The sequence below is a fragment of the Antechinus flavipes genome, chromosome 4 (genome assembly GCF_016432865.1).
Source record: "Antechinus flavipes isolate AdamAnt ecotype Samford, QLD, Australia chromosome 4, AdamAnt_v2, whole genome shotgun sequence".
NCBI lineage: Eukaryota > Metazoa > Chordata > Mammalia > Dasyuromorphia > Dasyuridae > Antechinus > Antechinus flavipes.
In genome coordinates, this window is record NC_067401.1 from 23,194,329 (window position 1) to 23,218,967 (window position 24,639).

General features: G+C 41.4%; 1 protein-coding gene across 1 annotated transcript in view; it reads right to left on the reverse strand.

The window, feature by feature from the left end:
• The window catches only part of LOC127558739 (S-adenosyl-L-methionine-dependent tRNA 4-demethylwyosine synthase TYW1-like), a 214,641-nt gene that overhangs the window by 137,385 nt on the left and 52,617 nt on the right, over positions 1 to 24,639 (reverse strand). The window contains exons 9-10 of the mRNA XM_051992012.1: positions 14,258 to 14,310; positions 9,526 to 9,644 (exon numbers count right to left, since the gene is read on the reverse strand). Coding sequence (XP_051847972.1) covers positions 9,526 to 9,644; positions 14,258 to 14,310 — 172 coding nt within the window. The remainder of the gene's footprint in view (positions 1 to 9,525; positions 9,645 to 14,257; positions 14,311 to 24,639) is intronic.

A 24,639-nucleotide genomic window follows, 5' to 3' on the forward strand; every position in this document is an offset into this window, starting at 1 on the left:
TCTATGTGAAGTCATCTCCCCCCAATGCCGAACTTACAGTAGGCACTTAATGCTTGTTGACTGACTGACTGCTTACATCAGAGATTTGTAAGAATCTTTGGAGGTCACTGACTCCACTGAAGTCATTTAACAAATGAGGAAACTGAGGCTGAGAGATCAAGGGAGATAGCACTACCCAGAAGGTCACCAAGGCCCAGTAAATATCTTAGAGAAAATCCAAACATAGATCTTCCTGATTCCAAATAGGAGTTATAGCTACTATACCGTGTTGCTTTTCAGCATATAAATCTTTCCAAAGTTTGCCTGTATTGTGAGGAAAACTGGCAGAGAAAAAAACCAAATTTGGACTTTTATTCACTATCAACCTCCATGTTCCCTCAGCTGTCACTTTTTAAAATATTCTACTTATGTCATCACTCCACCTGTCAAAAAAAATTGCTTGTTTAATTGCTAAGAGGAAGAGGAAAGCTGATTTTCACAGTGGTGGGAGTTGATTTCCCATTTATCAAAGACACATTTCCTAACTCTTCTGCTTCTTCTTCAACTGACTCTGTGACCTCTTACTAATATTACCTAACTAAAAGGAGATTTAGAACATTTTCTTTAGGATTTCTAGATTTGGGGGGAGCGGTGACCACACTGCCTCCTTTCCCTCTCTAATCTAATCCACAATATTCATTTTTTGTAAGAAAGGGTTTGCAGATTCCAAACATGTCCATTGTCCCATTCCTCTGAACAAATTGTGGTGAAAAACTGATGAAAGATGTTAAGAGAGAATTCTGAGATTGATTTGCTAAGGGGAGGACTGAAGCAATGTACTGTACAACTGGATCTCATCTATTTCCATCAGAAATAAATCTCTATTTACCAATAACACAATATGCCTTTAAAAATTAATGGTGACAATTCCCACAGAGTGCAGACATTTCAGGGGGACAAGGATACAAATGCTGCATAACTAAGTGCTACAGCACTTGGCTACCTTGATTAAGTACCATAAGCCTCATCAAGTGATATAAGAGAAGGATCAGACTGGAAGAGTTGGAGGTCAAATGAATTTACTGCAAAACTTAACCAAGAAAGGCATTATTTTTATCTCTGAAATAAATTCCAACTCAAATCAATGACACTTGAGTAGAGGAGAAAATGGTATCGCCAGAGAGAAATCTATCATAAAGTTCATTTTATCTACTGTGTAAGGAGAAAGAAGAAAGAGAGAGACAGAGATAGAGATGGTGAGACAGAAAAGCGTTTCTGACTTCTGTGCATAACTATGCACTGAAAATTAACAATTTCCCCAATTCCATCTGCAAACGATCTTGGTAGATATGTCTCTCATCACCGAAATGTGATAGAGAAATGAGAATACAGTTGGTAAAAGAACTGCAAGAAAAGATAAAATGTCCCTTTTCAACAAGAGATAAGAAAGTGGAGCAAAACCACAAATCAATATTCCCACTCAAAGAGCAGTTTTCTGGAGGGGCATGAAGGATCTGGATTCCCCAAGCCCACTGAGAGAGTTCTTTCTTAGCAAAACTATCAAGATGGGCCACATAAGGCTTTTCGGAACTAATGAAGCATTTAGATTTCTCTGAAAAAGCAATGACATCCATTCTTGCTTCAAGAGAAACAAGCCAATTGTTGGCCGTATTATTATTTCCTTTGGAAAAATAAAGCACTCAAATTTTGTGGCAAGAATTTTTGGCTGATTCATTTGGGGAACATTTCCTTCTGATTGGTTTAACTGCTAACTCAAAAGTACAGGAAAGCACCCAGCAATTTAAATCGCATTTGACTGATTGATGTCTCCACATGGGTATACTTTCAACCTAATCACCAGCCTTTAATTCACTAGATTTTAGCTCTTCTGCCAGAACATAACATTAAATCAGGTTTTGCTTGAATATGTACTACCCAGCATGTCAGGACAGCTGGATTCTATATAACCTAGAAACAATTTTAGGATCACTTCTGAATCTCTATTTGGCCAACTATATACCAGGAAAAAAAACTACACTTATATCCTAAACGCAGGAATAACAGAGGCCAATCCCAGAGGTAAAGCCACCTAGGAAAGAAAGTGAGCCCATCTGAAGGAGCTGGTTTAACAAAAAAATCACAGTCTTCAGCAATGGGACAGTCAACTACAGCCAGCAACACTCAGATACTGCAGAGTGTGAGAACTGACCAAACATGGTCCACCAGTCCGGCTCCCTCTCCCCACACTGTTCTCCATCTCGCCCCTCCCTATGTTGCTAATGTTCCATCCTTCAAATCAAACCACAAGAGGACAAGCCTGGGAAGAGCAAGAGCTTTCCCCTCCCCGGGATCTGGTATCCCCATCTTCAGCCCTGTCCTGGGGGTGAGGGGAGTGCTGTACACACTGCACACACCTCTCACCTCCTCCGGTGCCCAATTTCCCACTTCTCTCTCTAAGAAATGTGACCAAATCACAAGAATATTCTACTCATCATAGTGATACAACATAGCCCCACAACTCCCTTTCCTGACCACTGATCCCCCAACTGGAATATAAGTTCCTTGAAGAAAAGAAAAGAAAGGGAAGGGTAAGGGAGGAGATAGAAGAGAAGAAAAAAAGAGGCAGGGGAAAGGGGGGAAAGGGAAAAAGAGAGATAGGGAAGAAGGGAAGGAAGGATGATGAGAAGGAGGAGAGGGAAGAAGAGGGGGAGGGAGAGAGGAAGGGAGGGATGGAGGGAGGAAAGAAAGAGAGAAAGGGAGGGAGGGAGGAGGAAAAATGAATCTTCTCAACATCAAATTCTAAAATTAATTAGTATAAAGCCCATTTGAGGAAGGGAAAAAAAATCTTTCCAATAAATTTCTGATAAAAGTCTTATTTCAAGGATATACAGAAAATGTATTCGAATTTATAAGAATATGAACAATTTCCCAACTGATAAATGGCCAAAAGATATTAATGATTTTCAAAGAAAGAAATTCAAGGTATCGATAGCATATGAAAAACATTCTAAATCACTATTAAGAGAAATGTAAATTAAAACAACTCTGATGAATCACCTTACATCCATTAGGATTGGCAAAGTTAATTAAAAAAGAAAAAAGAAAAAAAAAAGACAAATGCTGGTGGGGATATAGAAAAACAGGTACATTAAGGTACTGTTGGTACAACGGTGAATTAGTCCAGAAATTCTGAAAAGCAGTTTGGAACAATTCCCAAAACTATAGCACAAACTGTGAATATCCCTTGGCATAGTGATACTTGTCCTAGATCTACATGCCTAAAGAATGAGGGAAAGGATTCCTATATACAAAAACATTCATAGCCGTCACATCTGTGGCAGCAGAGAATTGGAAACTCAAGCATTGTCAGTCAATCAACAAAACAAAGTAGGGTGTGTGGATGTGATAGAATAATGTGTTGTAAGACATGATGATGGGGATGATGTCAGAGAAATCTGAGAAGACATGAGAAGAACTGATACAGAGTGAAGTAACCCAAAAAACAGCTTACAAAAATACTGTAAGGACAACTTTGAAAGACCCAGGAACTTTATCAACACAACGACCATCACTGGTAAAACACGCTGCCGCCTCTTGACAGAGATCCGTGAAGACTGAGACATAATTCTTTTTGGATATGGCCAAAGCTGAAAGGTGTTCTGCTTGATTGTGCATGGTCATAGTGGTGAGGAACAAAGGGGAAAGTGCTGTTTTTCTTTTTCATTTGAGGGTAGGAGAAGGAGAAGGGAGAAAAGGTAGATTTTTATTGATTTAAAGAAAATTTAATTTGGAAAAACAAAGCTTATTTGAAACAACAGGGGCTAGTTACCATGCATCTGCTGATTTTACTGACATGATCCCCAATGATAAAGATTGTGACCCACTCCCAAATCTTCCCATCTTGTTCAATTTTTGTCCAAGACTCTCCAGAAACATTCTACATGAGGAGTGGGTGAGATCAATCTCCAGTTGTCCTAACTACCATCATTCTGACTACATCTTGAGGTTGCACAAATACCCCACCTCATTTTCTATCACTACATTTCTCAGATGACTTTGATGATATTTTCCTGTCCAAAGCTTGAGTACACTCTATCCACCTCCATCTGTCCCATATGTTTCTCCAGAAAACCTGCACAGCAAGTCTGTGAGGTCTCGGGTTTTGAGGACAGACAACATGAAGTTACAATATTGGAAACATGAACCTACCCTTCAAGGAAAAGCTTGCACTCTGCACTTTCTGAAAGGCAACGTTACCTCCTTCCTTCTTCCCACTCAATCCTGGGCCTGGCTCCTCGTCCATATGGAAAGTCTGTCCAAAATCTGTGTCACGATGGACATCTATGCCTATGGTCATCCACACAAGTGCACAGCACGGGCAGGACCAGACGCGTTCTTTCAAGCACAAGGCGGTTCTGCGTGGATTGGAGGTGAACGCTTCTGAGCGATTCTGACTAACATTAAGGACCCTTTACATCATCGCGGCAAACTGTCACCTGGAAGTGGGAGCCTCTGGGAAGCTTTGCCGTCTACAGGAACGCTCTCTTCCATCTGGACCCTGCACTGGACATCTCCAAGGTGACAGCAAGCACTCTGGGCAAGCAACATCTCGCTTTACTCCTCACTTCCGATTATGACCAAGCGTGATCAGAGTTACCGCTGCCATTTCAGGTTTCAGGTACACTGGCTTGAGTTTCTGCATACACAAGAGGCGGCTCGCTGGGAGCTCTTTGCTCCAGTCACTCAAACTCTTTTGTTTTTATGGAACAATCAACAACTGATGGAGAGTGACATTTTGTATTTGGAATAAAAATGTACTTGTCACTGCGGCTCTGGAGATGTAGCCAGCTATGGCTGCCAAGTTGGCTGCTAAACTTCCAACCAGGAGGCCCTCACAGCACACGTGGTTCTTCCAAAACTCTCTGGTTAGGGGTCAGTGATTACCACTAGTTTCTCAACTGCCTTGTTTTGGGAGTAACAACATCGGCCATTTTTACAAGCCGTTCATATCTCTTCTTTTTCAGCTACCTGAGAACACAAGAACTAGCCCAAAGTGGCGCAGGCTGCCTCGGGAGGTGGGGGGAGATGATGACCATCCCAGGTCATTTTGACTTTGTCCTGGATGAAATCCAGGGGATGTGAAAGTGAGGCAGAAAAAGTCATTCTGACTCCCTAAAATCCAACTCACGCAGGAGTCGAGCAATCACCTCATGATATCACTGACCCTCTTTGAAAATGAAAGACCAAACAAGATGATCACCAGGTGGCTCAATGGACAGAGCAGTGGGCCTGGAGTCAGGACACTAACTCGTGTGTGATCCGGGGCAAGCCACGAAACTCTCTCTGCCTCAGTTGCTTCATCTGGAAAATGAGCAGGAGAAGGAAATGGCAAACCAGTCCAGTGTCTTTGCAAAAAAACCCAAAATCAAGCCAGGAAGAGTGGGACAAGCCTGAACTCAGAAACAGCAACAGACTCAGATATTTCATCATCGAGCTTCCTTGGAGTTAAGTCGAATGGCCAATGAGCTCACTTCCAACTTTCACATTCTGTCATGGCTCAGGCAGGTGCCATTTTCTCCCAGAAGTCTGTCCTAGTTTTCCCAGCTTTTAGTGTTTACCCCTATGAAATTATTTTGTTTCTATCTTCTAAATAAATACAAAATAATTTCTATAGCAAAGTGGCACATTGGAGAGAGCACCAGGCCAGGAGTGAAAAAAACTCTGTTCAAATCCAGGCCAACCTGTTGAAACAGACTATAAGCACTAAAAAACTGTCCCTGGATAAAAAAACTAATATGGACACAGAATCAACACTACCATTTCCCAGAAATTTTAATCATCAGGCTTTCCAGGATAGCAAACTGTCACCTGGACTGTATTCCAAGCCTTCCCAGCCTGATGGCTCCTAACAGAGCTTGAACTCCCCTGGCATGATCTTCAAAAGCCAACAGATAAAAGTAAACGATATCGGAATTGAGATTCACAGATTCACATGGAATCATTTTTTTTAACCATTCTACTGTCTTATATGAAAATGTTTTTTCTTTTAGTGTTTAAGTACAGAATTATTTTTTATTAAAAAAATTTTTTTAAACTTATGACCATCCTACTCCTCCCCTCTTCTTGCCCCCAACTAAACTGGAAGGCAATGTCTTGAGAATACAAATAAAAACAAAAAAAGAAAAAGAAAAGACAGGCCCTGCTCTCAAGGAGTTTATATTCTAAAAGGAGAAGACAACACACTAAAAAGGAGTTGATAAATGGTAATGGGTAGAGAAGGTGCCCACACAAGGGTAGGGTAGCAAAGTCTAGAAGCCAGAAGCACAGCTGCCTGATTCAAGAACGGTCAGCCTGGGCTCACCTCCAAAACTGAGCCCCCCCAGAAGAAACTCCTCAATAGACAAATGTTCTAGGTTGAAAAAAGCTTCTAAATGCTGGACTTTGTGAAGATTTTAAAAATAAATTCGAGCATCTCTCCAAAAAGAGGAAAAGAAAAAGTTTATGAAAGCTATTAAACAATGTTTTACTAGGATTTTTCTGATGTGTTTGCTATAATATCCTCAAATGGAACAGATGGCAAGCTCTAATTTTAAAAGTTAATATATTAATATTTCTTTACCAGCAGGCCTGGTCGATGAAAGGCTACATTTAGTCATGTCTTTCTATAAACTCATTAAGTTAAAGAATTTGCGATGCATTAATTATTTGCTTCCTTTTTTTAATGTGAGTGAATTAGTACTCATAATTTAGTGCAGCCCGGAACATGGTTGGCTTGAGACAGGTAGTGTGTGGCCCTCCCCATAGAGCTCTGTTAATTCACTTCTAATCTTGAAGGGCAAAGCATCTGCTCCTCAAGGTCAGGGTCTCGAGCACAACCTACCCATCCTGTCCAGCAAATTTAGAATGAAAAACAATGAGCACTGGGCTAGAAATGTAGGCCTAACCAGGATATAATTCAAATCTGCCTACAAAGTCTCACAGCTAATTCCATCAAATCACTCTGAACAAGAGATTGTCCTATTCTTAGGCGCATATTTTTATTTCTTAATTCTTTTAATTGTGTAGAATACAATCTATTGGTAAAGGGGATATTAAATGTTCTAGTGAAGCCAATTTTCATTTTAACCACGATGATAAGTAAGCAAAAAAGGCATTATTACACACAATCAGAAAAATTATTTGCTTTGTAGGAAGTCAGTTGCAAATTGAGAAATCAGCTTTCTAGTATTTACCAAAATTAAAGCAGTAGAATTTATGAATATTATTACAAAGAAGCTAGAGCTAGCAGAGTCCCTAATAATGCAGAGAGAGGATCATCAAGTACAAAAGAAGAGAGGGGCCTCCTCAGCAACTGGGATAATCCTTTTATTTGCAAATTCCCAAATTTGTGAATTGCTTCCATCCAACCCCACACAGGACATAACAGGAACAAGAGGAAAAGCGGTATGCTCTGGAGTAATTTTTTTCCAACAAATTTGTAACACCTAAAAGTATCCTTTCAGCATCTTAATTTCTTTATTTGAGACTCAAAGAACAGAGAGTTCTTTTCTGAAAAGGAGAACATGATTTCTAAGAGACTGGCAACAAATGAAGAATTCAACACAAATGAGTAGAGGAGCCTGGGCAATGGGGGGAGGGGGAGAGGGCCAAGAAAACTCACTGCATCTAAGGCTTCTTTCTGAGGGCATTCTCAAAACATACAACCTCAATTTTATAAGGCCTTCTATAGGTTGGGGGTTTTTAATTTTTCTAAAATGTCTTCTGTAGCCGTGCTCTGGAAAATTTTGAAAATGTAAAATCATAGCATTTAGATTTAGTAGGACCCTTAAAATTAGAGCCATAATGGGGGAGGGAGGGAGGGAGGGTCAGCCGTGCTGGGGGCATTCTAGTACTTTGTTGGTGAAGCTGTGAACTGGTCCAACCAGTTCTAGAAAGCATGTGACCACAGTATCCCAGACTTCAGGATGGATGGACATCTCTTTCCATCTCTTCCCTAGACAAATAATGAACGAGGCCTTGCCTGAGCCACCAAGGGAAGAAGCAGCAGACCTGAGACTCGAATCCCTGGTCCGATCTGGCGCCTCCCACTCCACCTTTCTGCCTCTGCCTAGAATTTCACAATTCACTTCAGAGCCTCAGGCCCAGCCACCCCCCTCGTGGCAGGAACAGCCACAGACAAAAGAAAAGCCAAAGAGTCTGGAAGCCCCAAAGAGTAAACAAGAGGCGTCTCCAGGCTGGCCAGGAGGTGTGCGGAAGCAGGCTCCCACATCACCAGCACTGTGCACAGCACTCCCCATAAGTGATGCAGGGGGAGGCAGCAGACCCAGGGACCATGAGGGCTAAGGCATTGCATGAAAGGCAACAACACAGAAAGCTGCCAGCTGCATCCTTGTGAGGAAGGCTCCCAGCCCTGGCCTGTCCTCCCTCCCCCCAGAGATGGCGAGTCCAGCGCCAATAGGTGCAGTTCAGGCGTTTGCCAGTTTGATTTAAAGGTGGTTCTTTTTTAGTTACAAGGAAAGCTTTGAGATGGAAGAAGACAAGGAAAAATGTCTGGCTTCAGACAAGATGCTATGTAAATTATGTCTTAAACAACCCTCTCAGGTGGATGAGGAAAGTATCATCATCCCCACTTGACACTGAGGACACTGAGAAACAGAGAGAAGTGATTCTGCCATAGTTACCCAGAGCAGTCTCTGAACCACAGGAGTCTAGAACTGGAAGGGACCTGAGAGGTCCCTAGTCTGAGGTTCCCCCCATGTGGGGCCTGCAGCCTCTGGGCACCCCTGTCACAGCTCGGTGAGACCGTCAATTCCATGTTTGGGCAGCATGAAGTCCTTAGAAAACTCTTTCCTAGAGAGAGCCTCCCTCTGACTTCCACCCTCTTGTCTCCTTCCTAGCCCTCTCACCTGGACGACCTACCGGCCTCCTACAAAGTCCCCCACCTTTCAGCCTCCTCGTAGACTCACCATCCAGACCTAAGTGATCTCCACTGCCCTGTTCCAGCTCCTGGGCCCGCAGACGGCTCTGGGGTAGAGTATTTGGGCCTTTTCTGGGCATTCAGGCCCTGCACAAGCAGCCTGCACCATTACTCCATGAGCCTCTCCCAGGCGCAGAATTCTCTCACTCCTCAGCTTTGCAACCCATCCCTCCCTCAGCTCAGAACCACGTCCTTCTAAAGCCCAAGGCTGCCAGATCCCCAGGGCCTATCTGCGGACTACTTGTCAACGTGTCCCCAAGAGAATTTCTGCTTCCCGGGGCAGGATCTGCTTTATTGTGTCTGTGTCCCCACATCCCAGCACAGCGCCAGGCAGGTCACAAGCATTCCATAAACATGGCCTGGACTGTCGACCTTCATTCCAAAGTCTGTGTTTTTCCACCCAAATTCATGGGCCCCCTACAGATTTCCAGACGCCCAGATTCCCCAGGGAGAAGAGACTTGTAGCCACCACAAGGCAGGCTTTGAGGCACAAAGGGCTTCGGGCCTCGTGCTCAGGGCCCCCCGCACTCCCAGCGTTCGTTCTCGGAGAATCAGGGCAAGCCCCTTACCTCCAGCAGAAGACACACTTGTTTGCACAAGCCAGACTCGGGGTGGTCTCCATGCAGCGATGGCTTTCGATGCCGTAGAAAGTGTGTTTGTAGCAGCCTCCTCTGCCTCGCAGCATGGACTGGGGGAACCGAAAACAATGGCAAATAAATTTGCGTCCAGTAGTCAAGGGTTTGAAATTATGACATCACTCATTTTAGAAATAATAACATATTTTTCTCCCCAAGACAAAGAGAAAGAAGATGGCACCCAAGGGATCCTATTTATTCAATCCAATGCAACAGCCCTAGGATACAGTACGGACTAAAGGGGGAGGGGGGACCCATTTCAACAAAACTGACCAATACTTTACAGGAGGTGCGGTATTCTACAACCATGGCCCATCACCTCTGCAAAGAAGGAAGGGAAGGAAAGTTTTGATTTCAAATCTATCCATGAAATGACTAAAGTTAGATTAATGTAGGCAACTGTGAACAATGAATGCAGAATAATGAAGAGCAGACTTTTCAGCTGACCCAATAGTCTGTGATAAAACAAATACTTAGACACTCATGTCAACAGCGTACAATTCATGACTGTCGCTTGCTGAAATGAGATAACCTGCAGGCTTAATCACCACAAGATGCTACAGTCTTTTACCTAAAGAAATTGGTTCCCCAAGTTTTCTCTTGCTCAGGACTCATGGTAGTTTGGACTTTTGTTTGTTTATTTTTTACTGTTTTGAATTGTCTTATTTGTAAATTAAAACTATTACTGCTCAAATTGAGTCATTAGTCTTGAGAAGCAAATATCAAATCCCAAGATAATTTAAACACGTGTGGATGTATGTGCAATAGCCATGAACTGACAGACTTCGGCACGTGTTTGAGCCATGACTCTCTCCCGCCTGGTGCCCTCGGGGACAGCCCTCCCCTTCCCTCGTGGGGACGTATGCTGTACTTTGTAAATCACTGCTTTGGATACCCAGCATTTCACTAAGAGTTACAGATCCCTTGACTTCTATGTTGTCACTGAAGGAAAATTTTCAATACAATTCAGATGATAAAATCACAAAGTATTACAATATTCCTTCCTTCCCCACCCACGTAAAGATGAACGAGGCAATAAAAATGTTCCCTTTGGGAGAATGGCCCCATCTCCCTCTGTTCACCCTCCAAGCCTTTCAGGCAGCAAAGCTGCTCTCCTGGGAACCAGCACCCTTGTTCAGGAAGTGAAGTGATCTCATTCATCTCCAGCTATGTTAATATCCTCTATGTGTGACACCTGGTGATTTTAAATGTTGTTTCTATTATTTCTGGTATCATTGAGTTGATTTCATGGAATCTTTCTTTGAAAATCGGGATTCACGACAAGGAAAATCAAATGATTCTGACAAAGGGCAAAGAGAAGACTCCCAGGAACTTTTTTACAACAAAATCTTGCACTACCACAATTCCTGATGGGCATGTTCAGCAAATTTAGGGCCACGGTGGCAGAGCAAGCGGGGAAGGACCCCAGGTGAGGCTCACTAGTCAGGCGTCAAAGCTACACAACTGAGATCGCCAGAATGAAACACTTGAAGATGCAGGAAAATCTTGACTATCGGAAACAAGGTTTGCTCTACTTTTTTTAAAGTTAAAACCAAACAACCAAGACACGTGAACAAAAGACTGAGCAAACATAAACAAAGCTTAATACTGTCACCAAATAAAACTTGCCAATTTTATCTGACAAAGGAGAGAAGTCAAGATTAATTAAGCAATTCTGTGATTGTGAGCAAATCACTTGACAGCTCTGGACCACAGTTCCTCATCTGGCAATGGAGGGAATTAGCCTTGAAGATCTCTAAGGGCTCCACAGGCGCTACCTTTCTCAGGTTCTACATATTGATGGTATGTAAGTTTAACATACAAATATGGGACTGCTAGGGGGCACCACAGTGCCCAGTGTACTGGGCCTGGAGTCTGGAAGGCTCATCTCCCTGAGTTCAAACCTCAGACACTTACTAGCTGTGTGACCCTGGACAAGACTTTTTACTCTGTTTGCTTTCATTTTATCGTCTATAAAATGGACTGGAGAAGGATCTCCAGGATCTTTACCAAGAAAACTCCGGAGGGAGTCATAAAGAGCCAGATGCAACTGAAAGCAACTGAACAACAAAATATTTTATATATATATATATATATATTAGACATATATATTATAGATATATATACATTAAACACATTAGATATAGTACATATATGGTAGTTACCTCTCAAACAATTATCACAAATGACCATAATATTATTTTTATATGGCAAAAATATAATTATTTTCTGTCTCTCGGTTCTTTTGGATATCCTCCCCAAATCCTCAACCTGAAAGGTCCCTGAACAGCAAATCCTACTGTTCTCTATTCTCCCACCTTTACATTAATGGATCTAGTGGCAAGAAGCCATTTGCTAAATGCTTTAGCCACTGACATTCAGCTACTTCCAAAATTTTCAAACTGGAAGCAACTTCTAACAAACCCTTCATTTTATAGATGAGGAAATAGTCTAAGAAGAATGGAGGATTCTGGACCACAGTCTACAATATAACTTCCCTGTCAAGCATAAATTACACCAACAAAAGGCTGTTGAGAACACATTCCCTCTTACAAGTCTAATTAAGAATTTTAAACTAAAAGAATATAGAAAAAGATTAAATTATCTCTGGATTTCCATCAAGCTAAACACCAATCGGAATAGTTTACCTGAGAGATGGTTTACCAAGATTTTAACAAATTATCTAATAAAGCATTTTGTGCTTTTCTGGAAAAGTCAAGAGATACGAGTAAGACACTGTACAATGAGATGAAAGACAAAAGGTTGAATGCAAAGGGTAGTCGACTATTTATGATTGACAACAATTTGGAAGGAGTGGTGGAGCATTCAGAACACTTTGCCCAGTCTTACACCATATACCTTTTTACTGGAGATCTGGATATTGGTAAAGATGGAATCCAACGTGCAAGAGACCCAATTCTCAGCTAACACCTTGGATCAGAGTCAGGACCCAACAACCGTGACAAGCTGGAATTCTGGGTTGACTTGATTAAAATGAAATTGCTTAGCAAAAACGGTTGTACCTAATACGTGGATCCAAAAAACCAGCTTCACCCATCCAGGATGGGGGAGCAAGGGCTGGTAGTGTAACCCAGAAGCACTTAGGATGCACTTTGTCTTTGAATCTGGAGTTTTAGCAGACTCTGAGGTCGGTATGAATCAGCAGTGTGACACCACTAATCCTGGAGTACAGGAGGAGAAGGACGGTCTTGCTGCCCCGTCCTGGCCACAAAGTGCACCTGGAGGCTTGTGAGTGAGCCAAGGGAAGGACCAGGGCCCTGCCATCAGAGGATGGGTATTAATAACAGACCTGGAGAAGAGAGGGACGCAGCCTCCTTCCCTGCCCCTCAGAGTCCCGAAGCTCAGATACCACCTTCTGCCTGCTGCTATTCCTGGTCTTCCCCAATGCTACGCCCTCCCTCCCAAAATACTCTACATTTTACAACTTTTAGCACTTCTGTATTTATTCTGCTTTTATTTTATATTTATTTTTAGAGGTTCTTGTTGTCTTCCCCATTATAAGGTCAGCTTGATGCAAGAAGTGATTATTTCCTTCTTTCTACTATCCCCAGGGCTCAGTACAGTGGCCAGCCCACAGCAGGGACCTAATAAATATTTGTTTATTGATTGATTGTCTTCAAGAACTATGGTGTTCGCCAAGCACGTGGAAGGGTATTGGCTCATTCTGCTCGCCTCAGGGGCAAACATGGAAGTGACAGGGTAGAAGTTGTGAAAAGGCAAAGCTGGGCTTGAGGAAGGAAGGACTATCCCACGGTTAGAGCCCTCTCAAAGAAAATGAGCCCCCCCCATCACTGGGGGGCTTCAAGCAAAGGCTGGACAGGCCCTTAGAGAGGGGCCGAGTCGGGGATTCCTCTCCAGGTACAGCTTGGCAACAGAGTCTCTTCCAGTTCAGAAATTCCAGAAAGATCTTTGAAACTAAAGACCAGAGAGGTCACTTGAACTGCACAAATCCCACATCTGATCAGTAGGACTCGGCCAAGAACCTCAGCACCTGCTCAGGCTCAGGAATGGGGAGATGGACCAGGACACCCCTGAGAAGAGGGCCTAGGGCAGGCTCTGCCCGGTGCTCCTGCTCACAGAAAAGGAGGAGCTGCTCGGGGAGGTGACTAGGATGGGCAATAACTGGCCCAAAGTCCCATCAAAGACCCCTCCCATTCAGGGTCCCAAAGGCAGGATCACAAAGGAGCAGCAATTCTGGCCAGAGATGCTCTGTGCATACAGCGTGGGTGAGTGTGTGTGTTCTGTATATTACATGTTGGAAGAAAAAATACATGCAAAATGTGAATTTATGCTTTATCTTAAGGTATCTAAGATTTCATTTTTATCTAAAACACATATTTTTATAATAAATATACTTTATATATTTAATACACACTCACATGCAATGAACAGGGTGCCCCAATGTTAAGAAATCAAAGTTACCAAGTATATGGGGATGTGTGTGTGTGTGTTTGTATGTGTGTACGTGTGTGTACATGTTTATGTGTGAATGTACACACACTGCAAAACAAATTGTGTGTATGTGTGTGCATGTGTATACGTGTTTGTGTGTGTTTGCATGTGTGTGCGTGTGTGTACATGTTTATGTGTGAATGTACACCCTGCGGAACAAATTGTGACAAGATTCTAACGACCCGCCATCTACCTTGGTCCAGCGGCACAGCTTCACCCCGGAGTGGCTCCCAATCAGCTGATAACCTGCCAAGGAAAGCAGAATTCTGTCAGTCACGGGCCACCCGTATGCCCCCGATCGTTCCTGCCCCATCCCCGTCTGCCACAGAGGCTGGCCAAGGAATCATAAGTCGGAGGTGACACAGGGTCCTCTGTGACCCAAGCCAGGTCACCAGGGCTTTAGTTAAGCCCAGAAATCCCTCCAGCAAGCGCTGCCCGCAGGCAGGATGGGGAAGGAAGCCCCACGTCTCTGGGCACCAGTGCCCTGGGTAAACCAGAGGGCATCCATCATGGCTACTGCCCCTTCCTACATACTGAATCTTTCCCGTACCTCTTTTTACACGCCCTCATCTCCCAGTATGGCCCTCCCTCCTCCCCCAAATCCAAAGAGCCAAGATTGAGAGTAGGGAGAGGCTGTGGCCCTTTTTTAGGGGGCCAGGACTCTGAAAAGGTGCACTTAAGACTCAGTGTGATTGATGAGATAATGGTCCTCTAGCTAATGCTGTAATCACTCTGGTTCAGTCATATGCTGAACGTGCTGTGGGGATGTAATGCTACCACAGTTAGCACTTGCGCAGTGATGGCTGCAGTCGCACGTGCTCGCTGGGATGTAGTGACGTAATCCTACTGGAGTATTTAAAGGCTCTCTCAGCCACAGCTCTCAGCCACAGACACAGGAGAAGACACCGGACTCCATCTTTGACCAGCCACGTGGCCCTCCTGCCTCCTTCACTTCTCCACTAAGACCAAGGATTCTGGCTGATCCCGAGAGCCTCCAGACAGTTAGTTGGGACTTTACAGAAAGGGGAGGAGGAAAGCAGTCCACGGGACCACCCCCTTCCATGCCTGACGACGGGCTCCCACCACCTCCACCACAGGGTTCCAGTGACGTCAGAGCTCTGCCCTCTGACGCTGCCGGAAAAAAGGAGGAAGGGTCTTGCTTCTGTCTGTCCAGGGGCCAGGGGCTCCAAGAGCAGTATGTAAAGAACTCCCTTCAGGTTTGTGACCGTCTACAGTGTTCTATTTCAAAAACACAATATATTCATTTTCAGGGTGAACAGAACTCAGAAAAGTCTAGATGAATGAACCTCTGACAAGGGAAACTCGGGGCTCTTTTCTGGATGAACATGAAAGTAGAGAAGTTAAGGGAAATTCCTCCTCGTTCCACTCTTCTGGTAGGAAGCCCTAGAAGAGCCGCACTTTGGCGGCCATGACCAGATTTAGTGGCTCCGTCCCTCTGCCGGCAGGAGGGTCGCCACCTCCATCAGACAGACAAGCACTGCTTCTAAGATCAGGCTCCCCACTGCACGGGGCAGGATGGCCCAGTGGGCTTGTTTTCTACATCACCCCCATCATGGGCTCCAAAGACTAAAGCTTTGCCATCTGTTTAATGTCTGACCAGTAAATTTAGCTTGTACCCACTACCAAAAACTGTAAAAAGCCCCGGTCTACAACTGCCCTGTTCTCACAGGGGATGCTGGATTTCATCATGGGAACATCATCACCAATGGGGAGTGAATATGATGCGTCAGAGAAGGATCCCAGTTAAGACAACCTGACTGTGACTTTCAAGTGCGCTGCTTAATGAGTTATTTGACCTTAGTCAAGTCACAGGACCACAGATTTACATGAAAAAGGGACGTGGCTCTTTTCAACAATGAGTGATTCAGGCCAATGGAGAGAGCCACCTGCAGCCAGAGGGAGCACGGAGAGTGGATCACAGCACAGGATTTTCACCTTTTTTGTCATTTGCTTGCCATCAAAACCAATTCTCTGCCTTACAAATGGAAAAACTGAAGCACATGAAATAACTCACCCAACATCATGTACCTGAAAGTACCCAAATCAAACAATACTTGTTGTTAAAAGCCTGCCCAGAGTAGGCCTTTAATAACCGTAACTGCCTTCCTTTAAGCCTCTTCCTGCGTACAAGTCCACTCCACTAGGTTACCTCATTTCCTAACTATCAGAGCTATCCAAAAATGGATGGACCACCCCAGGATGTAGTGGACTTTCTCTCCAGGGTTTTTAAGGGAAAGCTGAATTTGCCACAGACTACATTCTTGGTCAGGGACAGTTTGCACCAGCTGGGCTCTGTGACTTAAATCTCTCTGGCTGCCTCAGTTTCCTCATTTAATTCAACAAGCATATAGTAAGCACTTACTACATACCAAGAGCATTGCTAGGAATTGGTGATAAAAACAAAAACAAAACACTTCCTGTCCTCAAGAAGCTTACAATCTACTGTGGGGTTGTAATATATATGTACGAGTAATTAGATATACGCAATAGTAACATCCAGAGGTGGTGCAGTGATTGGGCCTAGAAATCAGGAGGACTCATCTTCCTGAGTTTAAATCTGGTCTCAGACACTTCCTAACTATGTGACCCTGGAAAAGGCATTTTACCCTGTTTACCTCAGTTTCCTCATCAGTCAAATGAGCTGGAGAAAGACATGCCAAACCTTTGTAGTATCTTTGCCAAGAAAACTCCAAATGGGTCATGAAGAGCTGGACACGACTGAAAAATGACTGAACAACAAAAGTTTCAAAGAAGAAGTAAGAAGGGAGGGAATCCTAGATCTAGGGTACCATTTGTACAAAGGTACCAAATCAGGAAATGGAGATTTGGGTCACATGATTGCAAAGTGAGCATGATAGCAGAATGTTCTACCTCACCAGGTGATTGTAAGAATCCAATGAAATGAGGTATGCAAAGCACTCTCTAACCTATGAAGCCATTTGCATGGTATCCCAAATGTTATTTGTATAGTATTAAACTAAAATAAGATTTGGGGGACACTGTGCATAAACTCTTAGGATATTATTCTTATGATTTTCTTCTTCTAAATTTATTCTAACAGATTTAGGTTCCTAGAATCCTAGGGGAAAAAAAAGATAAGGTCACCCAAGAATCCATCACCATTTGCTGGGAAGGGGTGTGAAATGATTTGCAAATATGACTCCAAGAAGTATTAAAGAAATCACAAACAGAATTGCAAACACCCAAGTCCATCCCGGTCCAGCAAGCCTTTCTCTACTTGCCTGCAGAACCTGAGCCTCATTCGTTGCATAAGCATGGACAGCAGTCTTTGCCAAGAATCAGGCCAGGGAACTGCCATGCAGATCATCTACCCTGTCCACACTTGCAAAGAAGCTGAGGGGTGAGCCCATGCTCCAGAGAAAACGTAGAACAGATGTTATGGGTCAGAACTCTGAACCTGAAACAAAGGATGCTTACAAGGTACTAAGTGGAATTGAGGAGACAATGGTTTGACATGATTCAGTATGACTGACTTAATCCTACAACAAATCATGGTTTCCTAGTGATATAACGATTGGTGTATACTCAGCGGGGAGCATAGAAGCAGGCATGAGAACCACAGAGGAGAAGCTCTCAGGGCCAGGAAGGACAAGCGTACTAGAAGCTCCCGGAGGCTGAGACAGATTCATTCCATCGTCCACCTTTGTGGTGGCTGGAGGCTGAAGCACAAACCTTTGGGTTTGGGGAGATTCAGCAGCCAGAGGAGGCAGGAGGGAGCTCAAGCTCTCGGAACCAAAGAGAGAGATAAGCCTCTAAGAAAGCTAACCGGGCCCCAGGAAAGGAGACAAGACTTTGAAAGAGATAACAAAGGATTTGGACTTGAACCCTTGGTTACTCGTGTGGTGATTACCGAACTGAAAGGAAGGCTGCTCCAAGCAGCCCCCAAGAAAACCGAACCAAAAGAGAACATTACAGGCAGGTTCTGTCATGACATCGCCAACTGTCCCCAAAGGCCTAATGTTTGAAAACCCTTCACCAATGAAGAAACCCAAGAGTACAGAAAAATAAACTTATGGTGTTCTGAGAAGGCATTAAGTAGAGAAATAGGGGAACCATCTCTCCACTCTTAAAGGAGCCATTGTCAATGTTGTTCAGTTGTCTTAGTCATGTCTGACTGTGACCCCATTTGGGTTTTTCTTGATAAGACACTAGAGTTATTTGCCATTTCCTGCCCTAGATCATTGGACAGATGAGGAAACTGAGGTACACAGAGTTGAATGACTTGTCCAGGATTAGTGTCTAAGGCCAGATTTGAACTCAGCAAGATGAGTAAACTACGGCACCACCTAGCTGCCACATAAGGGGACAAATAAATGAAGGACCAAGTCCCCAAAATGTCTTCAAAGTCATTAGGAGGAACGCTCCAAAGCCAAGAGGTTTTCATTCCTAAAGGCTGTCTTAGGGATACAGATAGAAGAGTTACCACACTAAGGGAGCTCGACGCAACTACTGATCTATGAACAAAATTAGAATCTGTCGATCAATCTGACAGTCAATTCCTCAGACAGAATTTCGGTAATAAGGCTCTCATGTAAAAATACAAGAACTGAAATGCCTAGGTTGACACCAAAGAAAAAGAGGGAGGGAGAATCCTGGTAATGTGATCGCACAGTAAGGACAAGCAGACAAAACTCTGTCCTGTAATATATATCCCATTGTAGCTATGCCAAGTTAGAACATAATCATTAAAGCCATAAGACACCAAATAAGTACTGAAGCGGACAAAAGAAGTAGCTGAGAAAATGACTAAGAACATTTACTTTTAATATCCATGTAGAATTATTGCTGAAGATTTCATATTTATTAATATTATCAATTATTGATAATGTATTTTTAATGACTTTTATAGAAAAAACATACAACCGAGACATAAAAAAGAGGTTATAGGCAATGAAGAAAAAAATGCAAATAATCTGCTTTTGAATAAGGGTAGAACTATATCAGCATCTCAATAGCATTGCATATTATAATACTATTTAATCTGCTGCATTATTTTAATAGTGAAAATATAGCAAAATAATGGCTTGGATGTACTGCTATTATTCCTACTATAGTTTCACTCTCAAATATTCAAAATGGATCCATGATCATCAATTTCAATGTTCCCTCTGATAAGGGAGAATGCCACTCATTCGTGCCAGCTCAAATTGGGTGACTCGTGTTCATGTCCTTCCTCAACTTCTCCAAAAGGGATCTACTCAATAAATGGAGTCCACGGGATGCCACCTGGAGTCCCTCCTCTCCATATGACCAGTCTGTCCCCATTCTTTTTCAAATAAGACATTCCCTTGATGGCATTCTTATCTCCAATTCTTCAAAGTTCCTAATCTGTTAAATGTCACAGTCTGCTCACCCTTACTATGCCTTCTGAGCAACTTTCCTTCATGAATTGTAGCCATACAACACTGGGATATTTGAAGAAGTCAATCCAACCCATCGTCCTCTAATTCTGAGTCCACGTGATTGTCTCTTTGTATTACCTACCCCAGATAGATATATAGATATCCACACACATATATTCTACATGTTTTAATATGTATCTATACATCATACACACACACTGATAACACTGATGGATAAGCTCAATAGATCATGTCTATAACTACACATCATAATCTAAGCAATAAAAATTTTTTTCTTAATCTTTTTATTTCTCTAATTTTCTAATTTACTTTTCTAATAATTCTGAATTTCTAATTTATAGAAATCTCTAATTTCCTAATTTTTAATTATCTAAATTTTTAATTTATTTTTTTAATTATTAATTTCTAATTCCTCTTTCCTCCCCTCCACCCCAGGGGAGCAAGGGGGGAAACAAAACAAAACCCTTGTAACAAATACGCCTGGTCAAGCAAAACAATAATCTATATTGGTTATGTCCAAAAATGCATCTCATTCTACATATTTAAAGGTACTATCCTTTATTATTATAAGGCCTCTGGAATAATGACTGATCATTGGATTTATGAGAGTTCTTGAGTCTTTCGAAATTGTTTTTCCTCACAATTTTGATAGTTCTGTGAGAACTGTTCTTGTTCTGTTCATTTTATTCTGCATCAGTTTATGCATCAAGTTTCTCTGAAACCAGCCTTTTCATCATCATTTCTTATGTCACAACAACATCATGACATTCATGTTCTATAATTTGCTCAGCCATTTCCCAGTTGCTGGGCATCTCCTTACTTTCAGTTCTTTGACAATATAGAAACAGACGCCAGGAAAGTTTTTGGACATATGGGTCCTTCCCTCTTTGAACTCTTTGAGATATAGATCCTAGCAGTGATATCACTGGGTCAAAAGTTTGTACAGTGTAATGACTTTAATTTCAAAAGAAACAGACATTCTATGTTATGGAATATTATTGTTCTGTAAGGAATGACCAGCAGGATGAATACAGAGAGAACTGGCGAGACTGACATGAACTGATGCTGAGTGAAATGAGCAGAACCAGGAGATCATTATATACCTCAACAACGATACTATATGAGGATGTATTCTGATGGAAGTGGATCTCTTCGATAAAGAGAGCTAATTCAGTTTCAATTGATCAAAGATGGACAGAAGCAGCTACACCCAAAGAAAGAACACTGGGAAATGAATCTAAACTGCTTGCATTTTTGTTTTTCTTCCTGGGTTATTTTTACCTTCTAAATCCAATTCTCCCTGTGCAACAAGAAAACTGTTTGGTTCTGTACACATATATTGTATCCAGGATATACTGTAACCTGTTCAACATGTAAAGGATTGCTTGCCATCTGGGGGAGGGGGTGGACGGAGGGAGGGGAAAAGTTGGAACAGAAGTGAGTGCAAGGGATAATGCTGTAAAAAATTACCCTGGCATGGATTCAGTCAATAAAAAGTTATTTAAAAAGAAAAGAAAGAAAGAAAGAAAGAAAGAAAGAAAGAAAGAAAGAAAGAAAGAAAGAAAGAAAGAAAGAAAGAAAGAAAGAAAGAAAGAAAGAAAGAAAGAAAGAAAGAAAGAAAGAAAGAAAGAAAGAAAGAAAGAAAGAAGAAAAGAAAGAAAGAAAGAAAGAAAGAAAGAAAGAAAGAAAGAAAGAAAGAAAGAAGAAAAGAAAGAAAGAAAGAAAGAAAGAAAGAAAGAAAGAAAGAAAGAAAGAAAGAAAGAAAGAAAGAAAGAAAGAAAGAAAGAAAGAAAGAAAGAAAGAAAGAAAGAAAGAAAGAAAGAAAGAAAGAAAGAAAGAAAAGAAAGAAAGAAAGAAAGAAAGAAAGAAAGAAAGAAAGAAAGAAAGAAAGAAAGAAAGAAAGAAAGAAAGAAAGAAAGAAAGAAAGAAAGAAAGAAAGAAAGAAAGAAAGAAAGAAAGAAAGAAAGAAAAGAAAGAAAGAAAGAAAGAAAGAAAGAAAGAAAGAAAGAAGAAAAGAAAGAAAGAAAGAAAGAAAGAAAGAAAGAAAGAAAGAAAGAAAGAAAGAAAGAAAGAAAGAAAGAAAGAAAGAAAGAAAGAAAGAAAGAAAGAAAGAAAGAAAGAAAGAAAGAAAGAAAGAAAGAAGAAAAGAAACAGACATTCTACACTAATTTGGTTGTTTTTGTGTAAAATAATGAAACTAAACTCTCTTGAGTGGTTACCTGGAAATCTCTGATAAAGGTCTTATTTCCAGGATCCAAAAGAAACTAATTCAAAGTATCCAATATAAGGACATAAACAAAAAGCTTCAGAGAAAAAAAAAATCATGTTATCAACAATCATATAAAAAATATTCAAAATACTCATAATTTAAGAAATGTAGGAGGTTTTGCAATGTTCCAGAGCTTGATGAAACCAGCAAGATGCTATTCACAAACAAGAGCATTGAGAAGCTCCCACTATCCAAAGAGAATCCCTCTTCAACTTGGACTCTGGACTGATCTCCATCCCAATGGTGAATAACTTTGGTAAGTATCTGTCTCCCTTACATTTGTGAGGAACAGGGTCACACCACAAGGTTGTTATCTCTGTTGCTATCTCTTTCAAAGAACCCTGAATTATTCTGATGAATATGTGGAGATGCTTTATTGGAAAAGGACCTTTAAAGCAGCATTTGCTCTACCAAAGCAAGTATTTTTTCACAACAGACAACAGTAGGATCTCGTATTTAGTTAAAAAGCCAATGGTAAAGATGAAGTTTATTGCTTGTAAAAGCCTGCCTGTCTCCTACTAGCCTCCTCATTGAGGATGCTTTCAACATACATGCAGATAAGTCTCATAAAAAATTTTAACAAGTGGGAAAGAAAGCATTTAGCCTGATTTGTTGATGTTCTCACTCAGTCACCTTTTCTCAGATTTAATAATACCTGAGAGTCTTTCCATGCCTTTGGTATGGAAACCTTGTAAGGTTCCTGGAGTGTGTGACAGCCCCCCACCCCAGTACAGATCTATTCTAGGTACACTTAAGTCTTATTCAGCTGCCTCATCTCTCTTTGTTCTCTTCAATACCTCTTCTATTTCTTCCGTAAACACTCAGGTCAGTTGCCCTGATCAATAAGGCTTCATCAACCAGTTGACTTGCCTTTGGTTACCATCTCTAGGGAAATCAAGCGTTTGCTGATTGAGCTCTCTGAGCACTCGATAACTGATTTACAATGAAAGTTATTCACGAAATTATTATATAATCTATATCTATTGCCCTTTCTTCTAACCATTATGGGCTCTGAATGATTGATATTTTGTGGGATAGGTCAAGAGTGCGTTGTTTTGGCCGAACACATGTTGTTTTTCTGTTTTATGCTCCCTCAAAGCATCGATCTCTGCCCTCACAAGTCGCCCTAAGCAGATGGCCATTCAGAGACAACTCCCACATCAGCAACAAGTCATTTTCTGTCTATTATGATATAATTAATATCATTTTTATGATGCTATCTGGTGCTAATGTTGTCCAGCCCCTGGCAATTCTGTTCTTGAATAAAGTATTCCTAAGAGATGGGCATAAGAATTCTATGGAGCACACAGGTTGTTAACCCCTCTCATTTCTTATATCTGATCAGGTTTTCCAAAATATTTCTCACTATCCCGGTCTATTTCCAACTTTGCACTGAAGTCACTAAGCATCAAAGTAGGATATAATCTGACGGGTTACATCAAGAGCTTCACAGAATTTCTCTACCTGTTTATCCTCTCCAACAAATGTTGATGCACAGCATTAGCCTCACGGTCATCTTTTTACAAAAACTTATCACAAGCAAAACCGTAACAAGCATTTATTAAGTACCTACTATGTGCCAGGAAAGCACATGGGGATTCAAGTACAAAGAATGAAATAATCCCTGTTTGTAACACACCCACCTCTGAGTGGACTCCAAATGTCCCATGAAATGAGGTTCCTCGTGGTCCTCAGGCACACAATAATACCAACTCTACCAAATCTTTTACTTATTCTCCCCTAAGCATTTTTGGCCTTCTGAATTTCAAGAGTTTCAAGACTGATAGAATTCCAACACTCCCGGGATATGTCCCATTCATTTGGCACTAGTTAAGAATCTCATATTTTGATTGTTAAAGTTTACAAATTTAGGGGAAAGAAATCTCTGAAGCAAGTTTCTCAGATAAAAAGATCTTGTTTCCAAGATCCAAAAGAAACCAATTCAAAGTACCCACTAGATAAAGGACAGGAACAGGAAGCTTCAAAGGAAAAAAGTCAAGCTATCAACAATCATACAAGAAATGTTCAAAATACTAATAATTAAAGAAATCCAAATTAAAGCAAACTTGAGTTTCCACTTCACACAATATCAAATTGGCAAAAGAAGAAAATGACAAATGTTAGAGTGGCTATATAGGTATACTAGTACATTGACAGTGGAGCTGTGAATTGGTTCAGCCTTTTTAGGAAATGCTTCCTATTCTCAGAAAGTGACCAAACTGTGCATGTCCTATAAGCCAACAGTATTACTACTGGGCCTATGTCCCATGAGCCAGCAATATTACCACAAGGCCTACGTCTCAAAGAGATCAAAGAGAGAGGGAAAGGACCTTATAAGTATAAAAAATATTTACAGCAGCTGTTCGTGGTAGCCAGAAATTGGAAACCTGAGAATTGTCCTCTATCTGGGTAATGGCAAAGCAAATTGTAATATGTGAACACAATGGAATATTATCATGCCAAAAGAAATACTGAAATGGACAATTTCAGTGGAAATCAAGAAAGCCTTTATGTATTGATGCCGAGCAAAGTGAGCAGAAGCAGAACAATTTATACAATGGCAACAACATTATAAAGAAAAACAACTTTGGAAGACTTTAGAACTCTTATCTAATTTTGATAAATTACGATCCCAGAAGAATGAAGACAAAACATCCCATTTAGCTCCTGCTAGAGAGAGAGGTGTTAAAGTTAAAGCGCTAAGTTAAAAAACTACAAGATAAAAAGAAAAAACCTATATTTATAGACACAGTTAATGTAATCTTTCTAGAATTTAGAGATATGTAGTGAGAGGGATTTGTTTTGTTTTTAACTTGCTTAATGGAGAAGTGGTATTAAAAAGGGCATTTGACCAAAAAAAAAATTGTAATCCGAACAATTTTTTAAATGTTTAATATAGTT